The sequence below is a fragment of the Saccopteryx leptura genome, chromosome 3 (genome assembly GCF_036850995.1).
Source record: "Saccopteryx leptura isolate mSacLep1 chromosome 3, mSacLep1_pri_phased_curated, whole genome shotgun sequence".
In the NCBI taxonomy this organism is placed as follows: domain Eukaryota; kingdom Metazoa; phylum Chordata; class Mammalia; order Chiroptera; family Emballonuridae; genus Saccopteryx; species Saccopteryx leptura.
In genome coordinates, this window is record NC_089505.1 from 205,377,912 (window position 1) to 205,400,467 (window position 22,556).

The window sequence follows — 22,556 nt, forward strand, 5'->3', positions numbered from 1 at the left end:
CAGGGGGCCGCATGCGGCCCGCAGGCCATAGTTTGGGGACCCCTGACTTAGAATATTAAATGTAAGCTTTTTAGAATTTTCTTGAGTGATATATTTTTCAATTCCTTACTTTTGAGCATGTTATATGCTGTTTGTTGTGTAATAAAATCTATAGCAGGGTCCCTATCTTGGAGAAAAATACAAAGAAGAAATTAAGTAAGCACAGGTAAGGCAACATAGACTTACAAGTGATATTATAATATACTTTAATCAAAAAAGAATTATACCAAGTGTAGAATTTAGAAGGGCAAATGATCTTTTGAGGAATAGGAGGGCTTGTGCTGCATAAGCATGTTATACAATTTGGATGGGTTAAAAAAAGGAAAGAAAAGTCCAGGTAGAGGCACAGTAAAAATAAAACTAGGAGGATAGAAACCTGACAAATGTAATCAGGGCTCAGTGAGTACACTAGTTTGCTGTGGTGATGAGAGTTGAAACAAAGCTGAAAATGTGTTTTGGAAGATGCTGTCAACTATATCATGTAGTTACAGCTAGCTGCCTTTGAATTTATAGCTAAAAAGCTTGGGATGTATCTTTTAGGTAGTGAAAATTCAAAATCATTGAAAAACTTTGAGCTAAAGAGAAATATAATCAGAGTTTTGTTTGTTTGTTTTTGGGGTTTTTTTTTGTTTTTTTTTTGTATTTTTCTGAAGTTGGAAATGGGGAGGCAGTCAGACAGAATCCCACATGCACCTGACCAGGATCCAGCCAGCACGCCCACCAGGGGTCAATGCTTTGCCCATCTGGGGCTTCGCTGTTGCAACCAGAGCCATTCCAGCACCTGAGGCAGAGGCCACAGAGCCATCCTCAGCGCCCAGGCCAACTTTTGCTCCAATGGAGCCTTGGCTGCGGGAGGGGAAGAGAGAGACAGAGAGGAAGGAGAGGGGGAGGGGTGGAGAAGCAGATGGGTGCTTCTCCTGTGTGCCCTGGCCGGGAATCAAACCCAGGACTCCTGCACGCCAGGCCAACGCTCTACCACTGAGCCAACTGGCCAGGGCTATAATCAGAGTTTTAATGTGGGAAAATAAGCTTGGCAGGTGTGTGATGAGCAGAATCAGAGTTTTTGTTGTGGGAAAAATAACCTCACCAGATGTGCGATAAGCAGAATAATGAGTTAGGAAGCTTACACTCATCTAGGCAGGAGATTAAAGGTTTCTGAGCCAGAGGGTGGCTATAGAAATGAGACTTTATAGAGGTAAAACTGAAAGATATTAGAATATAAGTGAGTAGGCACTGAAGGAAGTAAATGTGGCAGAACTGTAGCACTGATGGGGGGTGGAAGAGAGAGTCCAGTTAAGTATCATTATATGGGATGTGCATGAATGTATTACAGTATGAACCTTGAAGTGAATTGGAAGTTTTCCATAAGGAAACAGAGTCACTTGATAGTTACTTGGCTATGAAGAAATTACTGGAAATAGTTAGTCACTGTCTACACATTTTGGTGCTGCAATAAAACTTATCTTGAACCAACACTTACTCTGAAATATTTAGTGTATTTTTATATGAGGACTGAAGAATTTTTAAGTTAACAAACACATGATCTGTAAATTTAAATGTAATGATAATTAGCAGCAATATTATGTTTGTAACTAGTATTGAACTCCCATCCTTCCACATGGCCATTCTGTTCCCACTCTCCACCTTGCCCTTAAACCTCTGCTAGTGCTATTATTTTCTTTTTAGAGTGAACAAAAGCAAACAGTAAAGAACTAGTGTGAGAACCTGAATCCAACATCATGTGGTCTGGGTACTAAAACTTTTATTGATTATTACCCATTGTATTGGGTAATAGACTAAAATACTTTTTTTTCCTTTCTTACTGGAATTGGAAGTGTGAGGTCAGACTGGTATTAGCCATTTTCTTCTTATAGTCTTCATCGAATCTCTCATTCTGAGCCACGGTAAAGTGATTCTTCCAGTCTCCAACTGCCCCTGAAACAACACATGGGAGAGTCAGTAACTGGTGGAAGAATTTGTTTCTCTACACTTCTGGGGTTTTTTTTTTATTTTTTTTGTTTGTTTGTTTGTTTTATGCTTCTGTTTTTGTGTGATGATTTCTACTCTACCCTCCAAGAGCAGCAGTATTGGACAAAACATTTCTCTTGCTAGCCTGTCATTTCCTCAGCCCGAAGAGAAGTAGAATTCTTGTCTGATGTGAGAAATGGAGAGCCTATGACCCACTGAGCCACATTATTGGGGGAAACCAGACCACTGTGCTAAAACAGCCAGCCACAGGGGTTTTCTTGTTTTTCTCCTATCTTCCTGCACATCAAAGCATGGTCAGTGGGTATACTGATTGCTTCCATTCTGTACACAGACAAGACAGCCTGTTTCTGAGAGAACTCAAGGTATAGTCTTAAGACAATTTAAAAATCCTCCAACTGTCCAATTTCAATCCCTGTTACCTTTCCTCTATAAAAATTTGTGTGTTTTGTTCACTACTCTGAACATTAACTAGAACTGTGTATGGCACAGAATGGCTACTCAATAAGTATTTCTGAATGAATAAATATAACTGATAGCATAGAGCCATCTATAAAATGGGTTTCTTGCTCCATCTTGACTTGATTTTTTTTTGTATTTTAACTATCATCTAGAACCCTGGAGGGAAAGAGGATAAGGGATTGTATTTAGACACTATACTTCCTTCTCCAGTTGTGGTAAACATTGTTTTTATGTCATCTGTTGTTTCTTAAATACTTTCTCCCCAGTATCATTTATTATAGATCTTATTTTTCTTATCCATAGAAATCTCCCCAAAGTCTCTGAAATATTTGACAGTTCTTTTAAAATCATTACTAAAATAAAACATAAAAAACCTTTTCTCATAAATGGAGAAATAAAGTGGTTCATGATTTCAGTAGGAATTGATGAATAGTTTGCCATTGGATTTTGCTTCATAACATCAAATGAAGTATGATGGATAATTTTATCTAGAACGTTATCATCTATGTTCTTTCCAATAAATTCTCCCAGTTTCCGAATTTCATGCTTTGGATTCTATAAACAAAGTGAAAAGAAAAGTTAAGATTTGATATAAGATAGTTTTAAAAGAATATTGAATTATTATAGTGATAAGTAACATCATGAGTTAAAATTTTTAAAAAAATTAAATTTAAAAAATCACAAATGCTCAACTTTTCAGAAAGGAGTCACTTTAATATGGTGGCACATATTTTTATTTTTATTAATTGGTATTATTAAGCTTTTCTTGATCTAAGATAGAAGCAGCTATTCAGCGTGATTATATGCAGTGTGTGGAGAATGTTTCACTAAATGAAAGTATGAAAACTTAATTTTTTTTTCTAATCAGTGAGAGGAGGGGAGGCAGGGTAAGACTTCTACATGCACCCTGACCAGGATCCACCAGTCAATCCTACTAGGGGGCATTGCTCTGCCCATCTGGGACCCTTGCTTCATTGCAACTGGTACCATTTTTTAGTGCCTGAGGCAGAGACCATAGAGCTATCCTCAGCACCTGGGCCCAACTCGCTTCTGTCAAGCCATGGCTATAGGAGGGGAGGAAAAGAGAGAGAGAGAGACAAAAATGAGAGAAGGAAGGGTGGAGAAGCAGATGGGTGCTTCTCCTGTGTGTCCTGACCAGAATTGAACCTGCGACATCCATCCACCCCACTGATGCTCTACCACTGTGCCAACTGGCCAGGACCGGAATGTGTGAAAACTTAACAGTTCAAATGTTATGTAAATGTTTACCTGAAGCCTATGCTATGTACTTTTATTGATCAATGTCACCCCATTAAATTTAATTTTTTTAATAAAATTTAAAAAGAACTAATTTCCAAATGTTCTGCTCAAATCAATTATCAGAAGGGTCTTGGTCAACTAAATGTCTAACATGAAAAGTTCATAGACTAATGATGAGAACAAAAATATTGCAGGAGGATAGGGGCAGACAATTTAAGACCTGATTACAAAAAGGTTGTCTCTCATTTCTGACACTGATAGAAATGTCCCCAGATATTGCTAAGGTGGTAGAAGGATGAGAGAAGATGTTTTGGTATTTATGAAGTACCTAAGAGGCACCCATGGCTTATAACTCTAGTGCCCAGCATGTCCAGGTGTTTCTTTGTCTCCGAGAGGAACTCTGTTCACGGTAGCCACTATTTTCTCATTAGAGGGACACAACACCCTGGGAAGAGTGGCTATGGGAGGAGTGGTGGGGGAGGAAAAGTGAAAAAGTTTACGTTGACAGCTGTATCTTCTGCTCTAAAACAAGCTTCTGCTTTAAAAACTTAGATGTCAAAAATGCTTAATTTAATTGGCATTACAGACTAGGAATCAGGAGGAGTACTGAAAGCTGTGAACTTTGTATGACTACATTCAAAGAATGTTCCAAAATATGATCACAGAAAAACAAATTTTTAGTGAGAGACAGAGATAGATAGAGAGATGACAGGAAAGGAAAAAGATGAGAAGCATCAACTCATAGTTGTGTCACTTTAGTTGTTCATTGATTGCTTTCTCATATGTGCCTTGACCAAGGGGCTACAGCTGAGCCAGTGACCCCTTGCTCAAGCCAGTGGCCTTTGGACATAAACCAGCAATGATAGGATCATTTTGATGATCCCATGCTCAAGCCAACAACCCCATGCTCAAGATGGTGAGCCCACACTAAAGCTGAATGGGCCCACGCTCAAGCCGGTGATCTTAGGGTTTCAAATTTGGGTCTTCAGCATCTCAGGTTGACACTCTATCCACTGTGCCACCACCTGGTCAGGCAAAGAGGAAATTTTATACTGATAACTGTGTAGGTTGTCCTGATAGCTCTTTAATCATGGTTCTAAGAATACTAGAAATGTAAAACCTTGTCTATTTTTAATATTGCCTGACTGGGAGGTGGCACAGTGGATAGAGCATTAAACTGGGACACAGAGGACCCAGGTTCTAAACCTTGAGGTCACTGGCTTGAGCATAGAATCATAGACATGACCCTGTGGTCGCTGGCTTGAGTCCAAAGGTCATTGGCTTGAAACCCAAGGTCAGTGGCTTAAACCCAAGGTCATTGGCTTGAGCAAGGGGTCACTCACTTTGCTGTATCTCCCAGTGAAGGCACATATGAGAAAGCAATCAATGAACAACTAAGGTGCCACAACAAAGAATTGATGCTTCTCATCTCTCTTCCTTCCTGTCTGCCTGTCCCTATCTGTCCCTCTCTCTGTCTCTCTCAAACAAAAAGGATTCTAATCACAAAAAATATAATAAATATATATGTTGACAGATGTTAACTAGGCTTATTGTGGACATCATTTTGAAGTATATGCAAATATTAAATTATCATGTTGTGTACCTAATACTAAAGCAATGTTATATATCAATTTAAAAAACAAAGAAAAATGATGCTGTGTTTTTCACTCTTGATATTTTATAGAAACAACTGGAAAAGCCCCACCTATAACTGAAACTAAGAAGAGTGTATCAGAACTGTTTGATACACATGAATCCTCTAGAAATCTTGTAAAACTGCACATTCTGACTTAGCAATCCTGATATGGGCTCTGATAGACCATGCAGCTAGCCTCCAAAGCACCTTATGATTACCAAGGCTTTCAATAATAAACTTAAGAACAGAGACTAATTCTGCATAGATCTTGGTATTTAGTGGAGTTACAGCAAGTACTGACTAGATAGATTATCATTTACAACAAATTACCATGAACATCATTTCATTTAGTCCTCATAACAGATCTCAGAGGAATATAATATACTATGTCCCTTTTGAATTTGAGGAAACTAAGTCTTTAAGATGTGTCTTTACCAAGAATAATTGCCAGTAGGAAATAAAGCCAGAATTTGAATTCAAGAATTTTGACTAAATCATTAGTATTTTTCATTATACTAGATATAATTTCTTGAACTGTGTCTTGAAATTGATGTCCTTCAAGTACTAATGAAGAAAACCAAAATGTGTTAGAGAAAAATTTTTCTTGTAAACAGAATTTTAAAATAAATATGCCTATAAGGAAAAAGTATATCATACCCCAGAGTACCAGAAAATTGCAGGTGAGACTTCGTGATGAATAAATTCATGATGTTCCATTTACATTTTGATACATGAATAGCTATAGCCAATGAAATGCAGCAAGTTTTTGTTCACTTTTTCAGTCTGTGAGTCCCTGATTGGTCCCAAACATTATGACTTAAATATCTGGTAGTCAAATAGGAACACATGAGACATCACTGCTCCTCACCATCTTCAGGTCCTCATAGAAGAGGTAGAGAATGCGGTGTTGGCCTTTGGCTTCCCACCATCCTTTCACGTGGTCATACCAAGAACCCCAGCACACTGCAAGACAGGATGTAAAACAGGAATGAGTCACAGTAGCTCAACCAACAAATATTCTGCTGAAAAGAGAATTCCCGATGTCACATTGATGATTCCTTCACATTAAAGGCAGAACCTGTGCTGTTCTAAGAAAATGATTCTTTCTTTTTATATTGTTTAAAAGTTTTGAGAAAAGAAGGATTCAAAGCTGATTTTTTTATACCTTTCCCATTCAGAAAACTCTCAAAATACTCTTCCCAGGTTCCTGGAGCAGGCAGTGCTTTATTCATCCTTTGGAAATGGTAATAAGACACCATATTGTCCTTGGGATTTCTTGCTACATAGATTATCTGAGAATAGTGGGAGGATAGGAAGAAACACAAACAAGATTAGACTTTTGCTTAATTACAGCCCAGATAGATTATGTTAGGATGGATACATTTCATGCAGGTGAATTTTTCTGATGCTTTTTTTTGTCATCTTGGTGTTCATGAAAGATGAAAGGGTTCATATTAGCATGCATATTAATTATTGTGAAGAGGTGAACTATATTTCTTTAATAATAGGTGAAGTGTTTTAAGAGGAAATAGATTGGAGACCAGAGTGTAAGGTATTTTTCCCAGCCAAGAAGGAAGGAAGGGCCGGAGCCACAGAGTGTGGAATAATAAATGGCTTTATTGAGTACAGAGCACGCATCCCACCCAGCAAGGTTCCCTGGCCCCGAGGTAAGATGAAGGCCAGGGAAGTTACATGGATTAAACCACGTGGGAGATATTTAAAGGGGTCCCTCTAGAAAAGTGGAGCTAACATGACATGGTGAAATCCCACTGGCTGGTAGATGGTTGCTTTTTTCCAAATGGTTCCTGTGAAGCCTCTTTTGGTGCACTTGGTTGTGGGCGGTCCTAGCCAAAGTTCGCGGGTCTGAGTTTCCCAAGTGACCATCCCCCATTATCCACCGACCTTACATTCTGACCTTTTGTGTTAAATAGAAAAAGGGGCATCATTTATTCATCTCGCTACTTCCTGCTGAATAGGGGCATCGTGGGGAGGGGGAGATCAGAAGGTGGTGGTTTTGAGGGGTGTCAGGAGGAATATCTGTGTGGCCTTGAGTTGAGAAACTTCACAGATGTGGTCCTGTAAGGATTTTTAAAAAAGAGGAGTAATAGGGGGATTTGTAGGGTCCAGTCTTTTGGTGAGCTGGAGATGGATGGAGTCCAGTGGTTCCGACTGCCAGTGGTCCTGTAAGGAGGCAAGCTTGAGGCAGAACTGCATGTCAGGAGTGGAATAAAAGGGGAAAGGAAGGGGTCCCATCCATTCCCATAACTGAGACCTGTGAGGAAACTAGAGGTCCAGAATGTGATGGCAAAACAGAGAAGGTAGCCCCCGTGTCCACAGAAATGAGATGGACTTACTCACTAGTTGCAGCATACCCTGGGTATGCCACCACCTTCTGATCTCCCCCTCCCCACGATGCCCCTATTCAGCAGGAAGTAGCCAGATGAATAAACAGCGCCCCTTTTACTATTTAACACAAAAGGTAAGAATGTAAGGTCGGTGGATAATGGGGGATGGTCACTTGGGAAACTCCGAGTCCAGGCCATGTCCTAGGAGTTTGAGTGATGCATCCACCTGGCTGGATTGGCCTTCCCATATGGGCAGCTTGTCCTCCACATAGAGGCACTGAGGAAAAACCTGTTGCCCAAAGGGGCAATCGCTCCACCAGTGATTGGGCTGCTTGCAGTCAGGGCAGGGTTCAGTGGGCAGCTGCCGGCAGGGGCCCTGCTGGGACCAGTGGTCCTGCTTGCAACACTTAAAGCAAGCTGCTGGTGGCTCTGCTGGTCTCAGGGTTGCCACAAGAGTTGGGGTTTAGAGCATTACCTTCTGCTGCGTGAGGGCCTGGCGAATAGCCTTGGCATGTTTCTACTAGTTGGGACCATTAAAAACTTTAAATGCTGTGTTCACAGGTTCTGGATAGGGATTTGGGGGATTGGGAATAAGAGGAGGAGGGCTCATGCAGAGCCCGGCACCCAGATCCTACAGGAAATGCTGGAGCCAAAGGCAGGACAGGGCCAGAACTTCCTGCAAGGAAATTGGGGTTGGACGTCCTGAAAACCGGTGTAAGAGCCAATGCCAGGCTGAGAATGGCCTGATGGAGGAGGGGTTTAAGAACACAGTGGAGAAGGGAGGGGCCCCTGGCCAGCAGGGGAGGAGAAAGAGATGGTAGTGGTGAATAAGAAACAGGTTTTTGAGAAGGGAGGGGAGGGGGCTCTCAGAGAGAAGAAAGCTGAGCACAAAAGAGGTCCACAGAGGGACCAGAGAAAAGTCCTGAGAGAGGGGCGGCAACTCCAGGGGTCAGGCAGGAGAAAAAGAGAGTTGGGAGTCCATGGAGAAGGAAAAATTAGGAGTGGAGGTTTTAGGTGAGGTCTCTCTGGCCAGAAAAAGGCCTGCACGATGAAACAGGCTGCACAGAGATTAAGGACGGGTGCGTGAATAATTAGAAACCGTGTATGTAAGAGATCTCCAATCAGTTCCCAGCTTTTTTGGTGATAGTTAAATTGGTGAGGGTGTTAAAACCGAAAGTCCCTTCAGGAGGCTAATTGAGTGGGTTCTGTGGCCTGCCCACAGCAGAGAAGAACAGTTTCTTCTTATTTATGGAGGGAGATTCCTGTGCCCCCACAGCCACCCTCAGTCCTCAGAGTGGTCAGATTTGAGTATTAGCATCCTAAAAACTCAAGGTCTGGCCGTGGACAGAAAAGGTAAAGTGGATATGCTCCAGACGCCTCTGTGGGCACACACGCACTTGGACAGAAAAGAGTTCCCTTACATAGCTACGGTTTCAGACAGGGAGTCTTGGCAAAAAGAACTGAGGGGAGGCTGGAGGCAGGGGACTTACCGCACCATGCGCCGAAGTGGGTGGAATGTCGGAGATCCTGGTTCTTTCTCCTGGTTCTTTCTCGGAGGGGATGAGGAAGAGGAGCAGTCCTTGCGGACTTCTACTCCTTCCGGGTTTTTGGCATCAAAATGTAAGGTATTTTTCCCCACCGAGAAAGAAGGAAGAGGGCTCGGAGCCACCAAGTGTGGAATAACAAAAAGGCTTTATTCAGTACAGAGCACACATCCCACCCAGCAAGGTTCCCTGGCCCCGAGGTAAGATGGAGGCCAGGAAAGTTGCACGGATTAAACCTCATGGGAGATATTTAAAGGGGTCCCTCTAGGGAAGTCAAGCTAACATGATGTGCTGAAATCCCACTGGCTGGTAGATGGTCGCTTTTTTCCAAATGGTTCCTGTGAAGCCTCCTTTGGCACGCTTGGTTGTGGGCGGTCCTAGCCAAAGTCGCGGGTCTGAGTTCCCCACGTGACCATCCCCCATTATCCACTGACCTTACACAGAGTACAACTCAGAATTCCGTTTGTTCTTTACCTTACAGTTTTTCTCTAAAAAAGATGGAGGCAGCAAGTGGATGGGAAGGTGCGTTTTCAGGGTTCGTGGTGAGGGCATTGCATTAGCTTTTTCCAAACCTGTAAAATTGATTTTGATCATTTTCCACTATTTTTCTCTATTTGCTTCAAAATATTGCTGTTGCTTTCATTATTACTACTTTAGAAACAACTGAACAATGGAAGGCAGCTGTAACTGTCTGTAGACCTGGTCTAAGTCAGTATGTCTAACCTATGAGTGAATTTTTTGGCTAGAACAGTTTCTTTTATTTTTTTTTATTTTATTTATTTATTTATTTTTTTGTATTTTTCTGAAGCTGGAAACGGGGAGAGACAGTCAGACAGACTCCCACATGCGCCCGACTGGGATCCACCCAGCATGCCCACCAGGGGGCGACGCTCTGCCCATGAGGGGGCGATGCTCTGCCCCTCTGGGGCATCGCTCTGCCATGACCAGAGCCACTCTAGTGCCTGGGGCAGAGGCCAAGGAGCCATCCCCAGTGCCCGGGTCATCTTTGCTCCAATGGAGCCTGGGCTGCGGGAGGGGAAGAGAGAGACAGAGAGGAAGGAGGGGGCGGGGTGGAGAAGCAAATGGGCGCTTCTCCTATGTGCCCTGGCCGGGAATCGAACCCAGGTCCCCCGCATGCCAGGCCGATGCTCTACCGCTGAGCCAACCGGCCAGGGCCTAGAACAGTTTCTAATCATAAAAAACAACTAACCAAATAAATAAGAACCTAAAAAATTCAAACTTTTCAACCATATAATTACTTATGCTTATCCTTGTGGAGTAAGATTAATTTTTATTGGAGAATCAAAATTAAATTTATTTTTGTATAAACAGAAACTCCATTAGAAAATGTTTGTTTGGAGTACAGCAATGGTCAAATATAGTTTTTTAAAAAGACAAAGTTACAAAATCCATCAGTAATTGTTTGAATGCTTAGAATTTTGAGAGGGCTTTTTGATAGTAAAAATCTAAGTATATATTTAGGACTACTGCTAAGTGAGGTTATTCCACACTCACCAGATCCTATGGATGGGATTATCCATTCGATGAAAGGAAATCTCACATGAGTAGGTGCTCGCTGACTTTTGTCAACATCACCTTCATTTTGTATTAAGTCCACTATCTCCTGAGTCCATGTTGTTCCTTATTCCGCATGGAAGATAAAGATACATAGACATTTAGTAGTATACTGTATTTCTTAAAAGATGATCACACACTTGTTAGAACATCTATGTGAATCAAAAGTTAGTTTTATAATGGAATTCAGAAAACATCATTCTTTATATCTTTTTTTATCATAATACAAATTCTTATAAAAAGACTACAAATTGAATTAGACTTTATATTGGTAAATATACTGTTATAAAGTACTGCACCCCAGATTCTGAAAGGCACTGTACCTCACTTCATTGAGTCCACGTAGAGACACCCAGTCCAGATAAATTTTAAAGAGTTTTATTAAAGGAGGAAATTTTAAATATGCCGGCCGCATATGGCTGAGATGGGGCATCTGCAGGCCCAAATCATGCAGCCTCAAAAATAGTTCAGGGGCTGCTTATATACCCTGATCACACATGGGTGGGGGAGAGCATGACATTATGGCACAATCCTTAACAAGATTATAACATTTGTCTAGGGGATACACAGAAACATTAAGACTCTCAAGGTAACACAATCAAAGACATTTACAAATCTTTCAGGGTTCCTCTTTCCTCACTAGCCTAGAGATATTTTACTCTCAAGATTCCAGGAAAGGGAGGAACTACAGTCAATGCAAGGTGGTATGTAAATTCTGCCTCCTATTGAAAGAGAAGAAGTTTCTCAGGTAACCTTAATCCTTTCCAAGAACTGAAAACCAAATGACCCTAGTCATCCTTGTCAGTCAGGAAACTCTTTTTTTTTTTTTTTTTTTTTTTTTACTAGTGTTACAGGCTTTAATGAAAGGAAACCTGCCAGGTTGTCTCCTAAGGAAGAGCAGCCCCTGGTTCTCTAACAGTAGGGTTAAATAGGGGATTTAAGGGTGGGGACTGGTGGTCATTAAGAAAAAAATGTAGCTTTCAGCAATTTATGTAAGATTAACTGTAAATAAGCTAGGGCAGTGGTCCCCAACCCCCGGGCCATGGACCAGTACCAGTCCGTGGGCCATTTGGTACCAGTCCACAGAGAAAGAATAACTTACATTATTTCCGTTTTATTTATATTTAAATCTGAATGATGTTTTATTTTTAAAAAATGACCAGATTTCCTCTGTTGCATTCGTCTAAGACTCACTCTTGATGCTTGTCTCGTAAATTCGACAATTATATTTTAAAATAACACAGTTTTTACACCGGTCACATAATTTTATTTTGTGCATTTATCTGTCCCACCCTAAAGGCCGGTCCATGAAAATATTTTCTGACATTAAACCGGTCCGTGGCCCAAAAACGGTTGGGGACCACTGAGCTAGGGGACCTCCACACCCTGGTTAGTCACCTGGATGCCTGGGGGAAGATGATATGGAACATACAGTTTGTCAGTGTTCCTTAAGGGAAGAGGAGGTCATGGCCCCCACCTGCAACCCTATCACCATGGTGTAAATATAACACAGCTTTTATATTATTGGGCAGATAAAATGTATTATGCTCACTTTGTTAAAGATAACACGAGGAGGCCGTCACCCAGGTGATATTAATGTGTGTTGGGGTGGGCTAAAGGCAGGCAGAATCCTTGTAGCCTGGGGTTTGGTTTTGGGATTAAGCCTTTCCTACCCTTTTTGATGTGGGGTGGTACAATCCAATTATGCCTCAGAGAAGTGACTTTGTATTAGAGACTTCCCTATTTTGTATATAGGATTAAGGGTTTGGATTTCAGACGGAATGGAAACCGTCCGGATTTCCACTGGTCACGGAAATGGCGCCGTGAGCAGCGCGTCTGACAGATCTCCCCAAAATCACAACAAATTTATCAACTAGAAACAGAAAAATTTATCCTCAGAGCATTCCGGAGTTCCACACAAACTGAAAGCGAAAGGACTGTTATCACTTGAATCTGAGAGACGAGGGTGTGGAGGAAGATAACTACCGCAGGAACGTTCATTCAAGCCTCGGAGGGAGCGCGCCTGTGGTGAGGCGGACCACACTCGGGAGCGGCGAGCAGCCGCCGGCGCAAGCCCAGTCCGGTTGCAGAGCGAGCACCGCTAACGTTCCCAGCGGCCCGCGCACTGCAAGTGAGAGTCCCCAGCCACCGGTGCCTGGAGCACCCCATTCGCGCGTGTGCCCTACTGGCCCGCACACCCAGGGTGCCCCATTATCCTGCGCCCGGTGCGCCCTACTGGCCCGCACACCCAGGGTGCCTCATTATCCTGCGTACGGTGCGCCCCAGCCACCAGCGGCGGGGCGAGCGGGAGAGGCGCCAGGGCGGTCTTCCCTACTTGGGAGATTCTCTCCGTGGGCGGGGCACCTCACCCAGCCATTCAAGCTAACAATCAAGCGTTGGGGGAGGGGCACGCAGGCAGCCTGAAATACCTTCGGGAGCACAGCTGTGGACCCAATCACTGAAATTAGCTTAACCCATGAAATCTGCGCACCCACGGGCTCTAATTGATAAGATCTCTCTCAGTTCAGCGATCCAAGACAAGAGGTGTGATATTTCTTAGTACCTCTCGCTAAAGGGGCAGGGGCAACTTCTGATTGATAGAGCCTCCATATTCAGGGATAAACGCTAACAAGAGGGACTTGGCAGATAATAAGATCTTTACTACACTAGTCGCAAGCAGAGACTAGTGCCTCTTCTTCCCAGCCAAAACAGGCTACAAAGTGTGGAAAGCCTGGGTTGAGTGGTCCAACTGAATGCTAGGCGCTGAACAGTCACCTTGACAACAATTGACTCCCACCCCCGCCTGATTACACTGGAGGCTCTGACTGCCAGAGCCTTTCCCAAAGCCTTGCGCTGAGTGGGGATAGAGTGGGGATTTCCTAGCTCTTTGAGCCTCTTACTCCCCAGGCAGAAGCAGTAGCAGCCTTATAGCTGGATCACCAGGCTGCTAATTCAGGAAGGGGGTACTAGGAGAGAGACTCCAGGAAAGCAAACTCTCTCATCGTTGGACCCTGCAAATGCCAACAAGCCTTGACTACCAGCAAGACTAAAGCCAATTATATGACATTGCCATAGAATCCCATCAACTGCAAATCCCTACCTAAGTGTGACACAGGGGCAGAGCCTGGGGTACAGAGTCACCGACCAGGAAGAGGGAGAGAAAAGAAAAAGGAAGAAGTTAATCTCTCAAAATCAAGAAAAATCCACAGACTTTACAACTTGTTCCACTAATTTTTTTTTTGCTGTTGTTTGTTTCTTCTATCTTATTGCCTTTATTATTACTATTTCTATTTCCTCCACCTCGGTCCTTCTATTCTCTGCCCATCTTATGCTTCCCTTTTCTTGAACTACACTACCCATGAGTGTTACATTTTATTCTTATCTTCATCCTCACCCTCCTTCAAGGTTATACTCCAAAACACTTAACTTTCACTCTCTCCTCTTTTGTTTTTTTTTTGTTTTGTTTTGCTTTATTTTGTTTTTTTCTCTTCCTTTTTTTTTTCTTCCTTCATTTTTCTCTTTTTCTTATTTTTTCCTTTCTATGCGTTTTTTCTTTTTTCGTTTTACTTTTCCTCCCATTTAATCCTCAATCACGAACAAATTAGTTAATTTGGGACTCAAGGGTTTTTTTTGGTTTTATTTTTCTTTTTCGCTTTTGTTTTTGTTTTTTGCTTGTTTGTTTGTTTTTGTGGCATTTTGGGTACTTTTTACGTTGCTTTTTAACTCACTAGAATTCCTCCCAACCCAAGGTCTCCATTGTATTTAGTCTTCGCTCCACTTAATACAACAGATTTTTACTTATTATTTTTATTTTTTTCTTTATTATTCTTTTTTTTTCTCCTTTTTTCTGGTTCCCTCTTATCCCTCTCATTATATCTCTTAGTCAACCATCACTTACAAGCAAATCATCTTATGCTTGTCTAAGATTTTCTTCCTTTTTTTTTTTTTTTTTTTTTTTTGCATATAGTAGGTCCCTACTCCATTTTTTTGCCCCTTGAACTATTCACCCCAAATCAGGCCCTCCATTATAGGCAGTTTTTGTTCCATTTAGCATAATATAATTCACAGGTCATCACGATATTTCCCTGAGGAGGGGAGAGGAGGGAAAGAGAAGAAAGAAAAGAGGGGGAAATAATAAATTATTACTGTTTTTTTTTGGGGGGGGGTGTTTTACCTTTTTTTTTTCTTTTTACTCTTTATTGATTCTAATTAGTGCTATCAAAAAGACCACCCTCAGATGCCAATAAGAAAGAGGAAATCAAATATTATGGATACAAAAGAAAGAGAGGTAACACAAATAGATGTGGAAAAATCTATGGAGAAAAGACTTAACATATTGGAAGCCTTGGAGCTAAATGACAGAGAATTTAAAATAGAAATCTTAAAAATACTCAGAGATATACAAGAAAACACAGAAAGGAAATTTAGGGAGATCAGAAAACAACTCAATGAACACAAAGAATATATTACCAAGGAAATTGAAACTATAAAAACAAATCAAACAGAAATGAAAAACTCAACTCACGAGCTGAAAAATGAGGTAACAAGCTTAGCTAACAGAACAGCCCAGATAGAGATAGGATTAGTGAAATAGAAGACAAACAACTTGAGGCACAACAGAGAGAAGAAGAAAGAGACTCAAAAATAATAAAAAACGAGAAAGCCCTACAGGAATTGTCTGACTCCATCAGAAAGAATAACATAAGAATAATAGGTATATCAGAGGGAGAAGAGAAAGAAAATGGAATGGAGAATATACTCAAACAAATAATAAACGAGGACTTCCCAAGCCTGTGGAAAGAACTAAAGCCTCAAATTCAAGAAGCAAACAGAACACCAAGTTTTCTTAACCCCAACAAACCCACTCCAAGGCACATCATAATAAAGATGATACAAAACAATGACAAAGAAAAAATTCTCAAGGCAGCCAGGGAAAAGAAGAGCACAACATATAAAGGAAGGCCTATTAGATTATCATCAGATTTCTCAGCAGAAACTCTACAAGCTAGAAGAGAGTGGACCCCAATATTTAAAGCCCTGAAATAGAGGAACTTTCAGCCAAGAATATTATACCCATCAAAGCTATCCTTCAAGTACGAAGGAGATATAAAAACATTCACAAATACAGAAAAGATGAGAGAATTTATCAGCAGAAAGCCCCCACTCCAGGAAATACTAAAGGGGGTTTTCCAACCAGATTCAAAGAACAAAAGAAAACAACACCACAAGTAACAGCTCCACCAAAACCACAATAAAACCAAACTTAAACTGTGACAACAAAGGAAAAAAAGGGGGGAGAGGATGGAGATTAACAGTAGCAAAGGACGATGAAGTGCAGAAATACTCATAAGATAGGGTACTACAATGAATATGGTAGGTACACTTTTCATTACATAATGGTAACCACCCTTGAAAAAAACACCACAAAACCACTTGACTTAAAAAAGGTAGCAACAGAGGAAAGAAGTGTGGAACACAAACAAACAAAAACAAATGATAGAAAAACAAAAGAGAAGAATCAAACAAGATACAAAACTAACAGAAAGCAATTTATAAAATGACAGTAGGGAACCCACAAGTGTCAATAATTACACTAAATGTAAATGGATTAAACTTACCAATAAAAAGACACAGAGTAGCAGAATGGATTAAAAAAGAAAATCCAACTATATGCTGCCTACAAGAAACACATCTAAGCAACAAGGATAAAAACAAATTCAAAGTGAAAGGCTGGAAAACAATGCTCCAAGCAAACAACACCCCCAAAAAAGCAGGTGTAGCAATACTCATATCTAATAATGCTGACTACAAGACAGAAAAAGTACTCAGAGACAAAAATGGTCATTTCATAATGATTAAGGGGAAGTTGAATCAAGAAGACATAACAATCCTTAATATATATGCACCAAACCAAGGAGCACCAAAATATATAAGACAGCTACTTATTGACCTTAAAACAAAAACTAACAAAAATACAATCATACTTGGAGTCCTCAATACACCACTGACGGCTCTAGATCGGACATCCAAACAGAGAATCAGTAAAGATATAGTGGCCTTAAACGAAATACTAGAACACCTGGATATGATAGATATCTACAGGACACTTCATCCCAAAGCAACAGAGTATACATTTTTCTTTAGTGTACATGGAACATTCTCAAGAATTGACCATATGTTGGGCCACAAAGACAATATCAGCAAATTTAGAAAAATTGAAATTGTACCAAGCATATTTTCTGATCATAAAGCTGTGAAACTAGAATTCAACTGCAAAAAAGAGGGGGAAAAACCCACAAAAATGTGGAAACTAAACAACATACTTCTAAAAAATGAATGGGTCAAAGAAGAAATAAGCACAGAGATCAAAAGATATATACAGACAAATGAAAATGAAAATACGACATATCAGAATCTCTGAGATGGAGCAAAAGCAGTAATAAGAGGAAAGTTCATATCACTTCAGGCCTATATGAACAAACAAGAGAGAGCCGAAGTAAACCACTTAACTTCACACCTTAAGGAACTAGAAAAAGAAGAACAAAGACAACCCAAAACCAGCCGAAGAAAGGAGATAATAAAAATCAGAGCATAAATAAACAAAATAGAGAATAGAAAAACTATAGAAAAAATCAATAAAACAAGGAGCTGGTTCTTTGAAAAGATCAACAAAATTGACAAACCCTTGGCAAGACTCACCAAGGAAGAAAGAGAAAGAACTCATATAAACAATATCCAAAATGAAAGAGGAGAGATCACCACAGACACCGTAGATATACAAAGAATTATTGTAAAATACTAAGAAAAACTATATGCCACCAAATACAACAATCTAGAAGAAATGGATAAATTCCTAGAACAATACAACCTTCCTAGACTGAGTCATGAAGAAGCGGAAAGCCTAAACAGACCAATCAGCATGGAGGAAATGGAAAAAACTATTAAAAACCTCCCCAAAAATAAAAGTCCAGGTCAGACGGTTATACTAGTGAATTCTATCAAACATTCAAAGACTTGGTTCCTATTCTACTCAAAGTCTTCCAAAAAATTGAAGAAGAAGCAATACTTCCAAACACATTTTATGAGGCCAACATAACCCTCATACCAAAACCTGGCAAGGATGGCACAAAGAAAGAAAACTACAGACCAATATCTCTAATGAATACAGATGCTAAAATACTAAACAAAATACTGGCAAACCGAATACAACAACATATTAAAAAAATAATACATCATGATCAAGTGGGATTCACCCCAGAATCTCAAGGATGGTTCAACATACGCAAAACGGTTAACGTAATACACCATATCAACAAAACAAAGAACAAAAACCACATGATCTTATCAATAGATGCAGAAAAGGCTTTTGATAAAATACAACACAATTTTATGTTTAAGACTCTCAACAAAATGGGTATAGAAGGAAAATATCTCAACATGATAAAGGCCATATATGATAAACCATCAGCCGACATCATTTTAAACGGCATAAAACTGAGGACTTTCTACCTTAAATCAGGAACAAGACAGGGTTGTCCACTCTCTCCACTCTTATTTAACGTGGTGCTAGAAGTTCTGGCCAGAGCAATCAGACAAGACAAAGAAATAAAAGGCATCCATATCGGAAAAGAAGAAGTAAAGGTATCACTTTTTGCTGATGATATGATCCTATACATTGAAAACCCGAAGGACTCCACAAAAAGACTACTAGAAACAATAAGCCAATACAGTAAGGTCGCAGGATACAAAATTAACATACAGAAGTCCATAGCCTTTCTCTATGCCAACAATGAAATATTAGAAAACGAACTCAAAAAAATAATCCCCTTCACGATTGCAACAAAAAAAATAAAATACCTAGGAATAAATATAACAAAGAATGTAAAGGACCTATATAATGAAAACTACAAGGCATTATTAAGAGAAATAGAAAAAGACACAATGAGATGGAAAAATATTCCTTGCTCTTGGATAGGAAGAATAAATATAATTAAAATGGCTATATTACCCAAAGCAACATATGAATTTAATGCAATTCCCATCAAAATTCCTATGAGATTTTTTAAAGAAATGGAACAAAAAATCATCAGATTTATATGGAACTATAAAAAACCCCAAATAGCCAAAACAATCCTAAGGAAAAAGATTGAAGCTGGGGGCATTACAATACCTGTTTTTAAACTATATTATAGGGCCACGATAATCAAAACAGCATGGTATTTGCAGAAAAATAGACACTCAGACCAATGGAACAGAATAGAAAGCCCAGAAATAAAACCACATATATATGGTCAAATAATCTTTGATAAAGGGTCCAACAACACACAATGGAGAAAAGAAAGCCTCTTCAACAAATGGTGTTGGGAAAACTGGAAAGCCACATGCAAAATAATGAAACTCGACTACAGCCTGTCCCCGTGTACTAAAATTAATTCAAAATGGATCAAAAACCTAAATATAAGACCTGATACAATAAAGTACATAGAAGAAGACATAGGTACTAAACTCATGGACCTGGGTTTTAAAGAACATTTTATGAACTTGACTCCAATGGCAAGAGAAGTGAAGGCAAAGATAAATGAATGGGACTACATCAGAATAAAAAGTTTTTGCTCAGCAAGAGAAACTGATATAAAAATAAAAAGACAGCCAACTAAATGGGAAATGATATTTTCAAACAACAGCTCAGATAAGGGCCTAATATCCAAAATTTACAAAGAACTCATAAAACTCAACAACAAACAAACAAACAAACAAACTCATAACACTCAACAACAAACAAACAAACAAAAAATGGGAAGAGGACATGAACAGACACTTCTCCCAGGAAGAAATACAAATGGCCAACAGATATATGAAAAGATGCTCAGCTTCATTAGTTATTAGAGAAATGCACATCAAAACTACAATGAGATACCACCTAACCCCTGGTAGATTAGCTATTATCAACAAGATGGGTAATAGCAAATGTTGGAGAGGCTGCGGAGAAAAGGGAACTCTCATCCACTGTTGGTGGGACTGTAAAGTAGTACAACCATTATGGAGGAAAGTATGGTGGTTCCTCAAAAAACTGCAAATAGAACTACCTTATGACCCAGCAATCCCTCTACTGGGTATATACCCCAAAACCTCAGAAACATTGATACGTAAAGACACATGTAGCCCCATGTTCATTGCAGCACTGTTCACAGTGACCAAGACATGGAAACAACCAAAAAGCCCTTCAATAGAAGACTGGATAAAGAAGATGTGGCACATATACACTATGGAATACTACTCAGCCATAAGAAATGATGACATCAGAGCATTTACAGCAAAATGGTGGGATCTTGATAACATTATACGGAGTGAAATAATTAAATCAGTAAAAACCAAGAACTACATGATTCCATACATTGGTGGAACATAAAAACGAGACTAAGAGACATGGACAAGAGTGTGGTGGTTACCAGGGGTGGGGGGAGGGAGGACATGGGAGGGAGGGAGGGAGAGAGTTAGGGGGAGGGGGAGGGGCACAGAGAACTAGATAGAGGGAGGCAGAGGACAATCTGACTTTGGGCGAGGTTATGCAACATAATTTAATGACAAAATAACCTAGACATGTCTTCTTTGAATATATGTACCCTGATTTATTAATGTCATCCCATTATCATTAATAAAAATTTATTTAAAAAAATGGTTTGGATTTCTACACTCTAAAATGGGGATGGAGCAGGAGCTTGCGCTCTTGGTTCCTGGGATGATTTGCATGAGAGAGCAGAGGGAGCAGAGCATTGAGCAGAAGGAGGCCATGTGGAGGAGGCCAGGAGAAGCAGCCAAGATGGCGAAGTGCTGAGTGAGAGGCCAGTTTGTGCAGTTTGGAGCTGGAGAAGGAAGGAGATGGGGAACTGAGGAGAATAAGGCTGGTGAGCTAGAAACCTTTGATTCTAGGAAACTTGGATAAGTCAGTGGCTTTGTGAGCACTGAATGTGAGTGGGTTTTGGAGCCCAGTGTATGTTTTTACTTGCCCGCCGGGTGCAAGCTAGGATTAAAGACGATGGCCCACCACTTTGTGGCTCCGTTTTTCTTTACCGACTGTCCGAATCCAATGCGAACCTGCATGGGCCGGGCTGCTGTGATAGTGGCCCTGGCCGTGGCTCCTGGCTTTACATATATCCATTCATAAGTCAGAAGACTTTTACATTCCTTTTCCTCCATTTTCCAAGGAAAGGACAGGAAAGCCTGACTTTTTTTTTTCTCCTAGAATATCAATATTAATTTGCAGCTTTTTGGTACCTTACAACAATACAGTTTATTTTTTTTTCTGCTGCAACCATTAATTTAGAATGTTATCTTACCGATTTAGCTGCTTTGTTCTTTAGAAAGAATAGTTTTTGGATCCTGAGCTTGGGAGACTTTTAAGGACTTCAGAGGGCTGCCAAGGTAAAATTTGCAAAACTAAAGCTTCCCTAATTCTCCCTCAAATCAGTCTGGGGTCCCTTTTCTAGCTCCTGTACCCAAAGCAGCTTTTTACAAGATCTGTAGTAAAGGCCTGGACTGCACTGGGAATAAATAAATCAATAAATCTAGTCCTTTTTTTCTTAGCTGTTTTATTCACTCTTCTGGGAAAGTAAAAAAAAATAATGAACATTACAGGAAGAATTAAATTCTTAAAATATTTTTTGTGTAGGTTTAGTTTCCACAGTAATTTGTCTTAGCCATATCATTCTGCTCAGTAAGCAGTTTTCCACTCAAATTCAGATCAGTTTCTTTATTTATTATTAAGGCATCTTTCCCATTTACCTCCCTAACTCCCTTCTTCACCTTCCCAGCTCCTTTTCCACCTACCTGCTTTAGGATAGGTAGAAATAAGTAGATCATCAGGCTTGGCTTGAAAGTTCCAGATCTGATCCCAGGTGTCACAGGTGGGTGTGGGCTGAAGAATTCCCTTCACATAGTCAAAAGTAAGGCGCTCTGTTCCATCAAATTTCAAATCTTCCACTTTGTTTAAGGCCATTAGTGTCAGAAATTAGTAAAAAGTTAGCTTTCAATCAGCACAAAGCTATATTTTCGATATTGTACAAACAATGCAAAATTCAGACCATGGGCCCTTCCTTGGACAGCCTGGTGGTATGATAGCTGTAAATCAAGGGAAAACTAGCAATGGGCCTGCTTGTTTAAATTTCAAGGAGTTTTGAGCTATTGTTTAGGACTTTGTACACAGGCCTTTCCCTAGTGAGCTCCAACCCTCCCCCAAGTCAGGCTGTTACATAATCCCTCAAGCACTCACAAATCCTGGAGCTGAGTCCTGTTCCTGTGCGATCTGGCTCTTCTCTATCAGTGTAACATGAGTTAGTGTCAAGCTGTTTATATGTTTCATCTGAGTGTTGATAAAATAATTCACAGATGCTTTCATTAATTGTTTCTTCTGGGAATTTTTAGTTAAATAAAAAGTTGCAGAGAATTTGCCCATGGAATTATAGATTGCAACATAGAGTAACTTCCCTGAAAGGGAAATTTCTGTAAACTGTTAACAACCAGGTCGAGTTGATTCTTCCTGCACAGATATCTGAAAATGTAAGTTTTGTCATTTTTTAAGAGTAAAGAAAACACTGCTATACAGAGAAGGTTTCCTTCTTTTGTAGGCCATTTAATATCAGTAGCAATAAGAGTCTCTTCACAGCTATTATCATGTATGTCTCAAAAACAGAGCATTTGCAAAAACTCTTG

The 22,556-nt window shown here is 40.2% G+C and overlaps 1 protein-coding gene across 1 annotated transcript; it reads right to left on the reverse strand.

Annotated features, from left to right (window-relative positions):
* Nucleotides 1-221: 221 nt before the first annotated feature.
* On the reverse strand, nt 222-22,067 carry LOC136400470 (sulfotransferase 1C4). The gene is made up of 7 exons (XM_066377221.1): nt 21,675-22,067; nt 10,788-10,913; nt 9,747-9,844; nt 6,549-6,675; nt 6,252-6,346; nt 2,862-3,042; nt 222-1,974 (listed from the first exon to the last, which is right to left on the reverse strand). The coding sequence occupies exons 1-7, from the start codon at nt 21,841-21,843 to the stop codon at nt 1,859-1,861; spliced, it is 912 nt and encodes a 303-aa protein (XP_066233318.1). The 5' UTR covers nt 21,844-22,067; the 3' UTR covers nt 222-1,858.
* Between the last annotated feature and the right edge of the window lie 489 nt (nt 22,068-22,556).

Bases quoted from the DNA above. Each gene is read 5' to 3' on its own strand.
- LOC136400470 (XM_066377221.1), bottom strand. From the start codon at position 21,843: ATGGCCTTAAACAAAGTGGAAGATTTGAAATTTGATGGAACAGAGCGC. The intron at 9,845-10,787 runs GTGAGTGTGGAA...TCAATTTTACAG, and splicing joins AATCCCATCCATAGGATCTG to GTTTGGAAAAAGCTAATGCA. The intron at 6,347-6,548 runs GTATAAAAAAAT...CCTGTCTTGCAG, and splicing joins GAGTTTTCTGAATGGGAAAG to TGTGCTGGGGTTCTTGGTAT.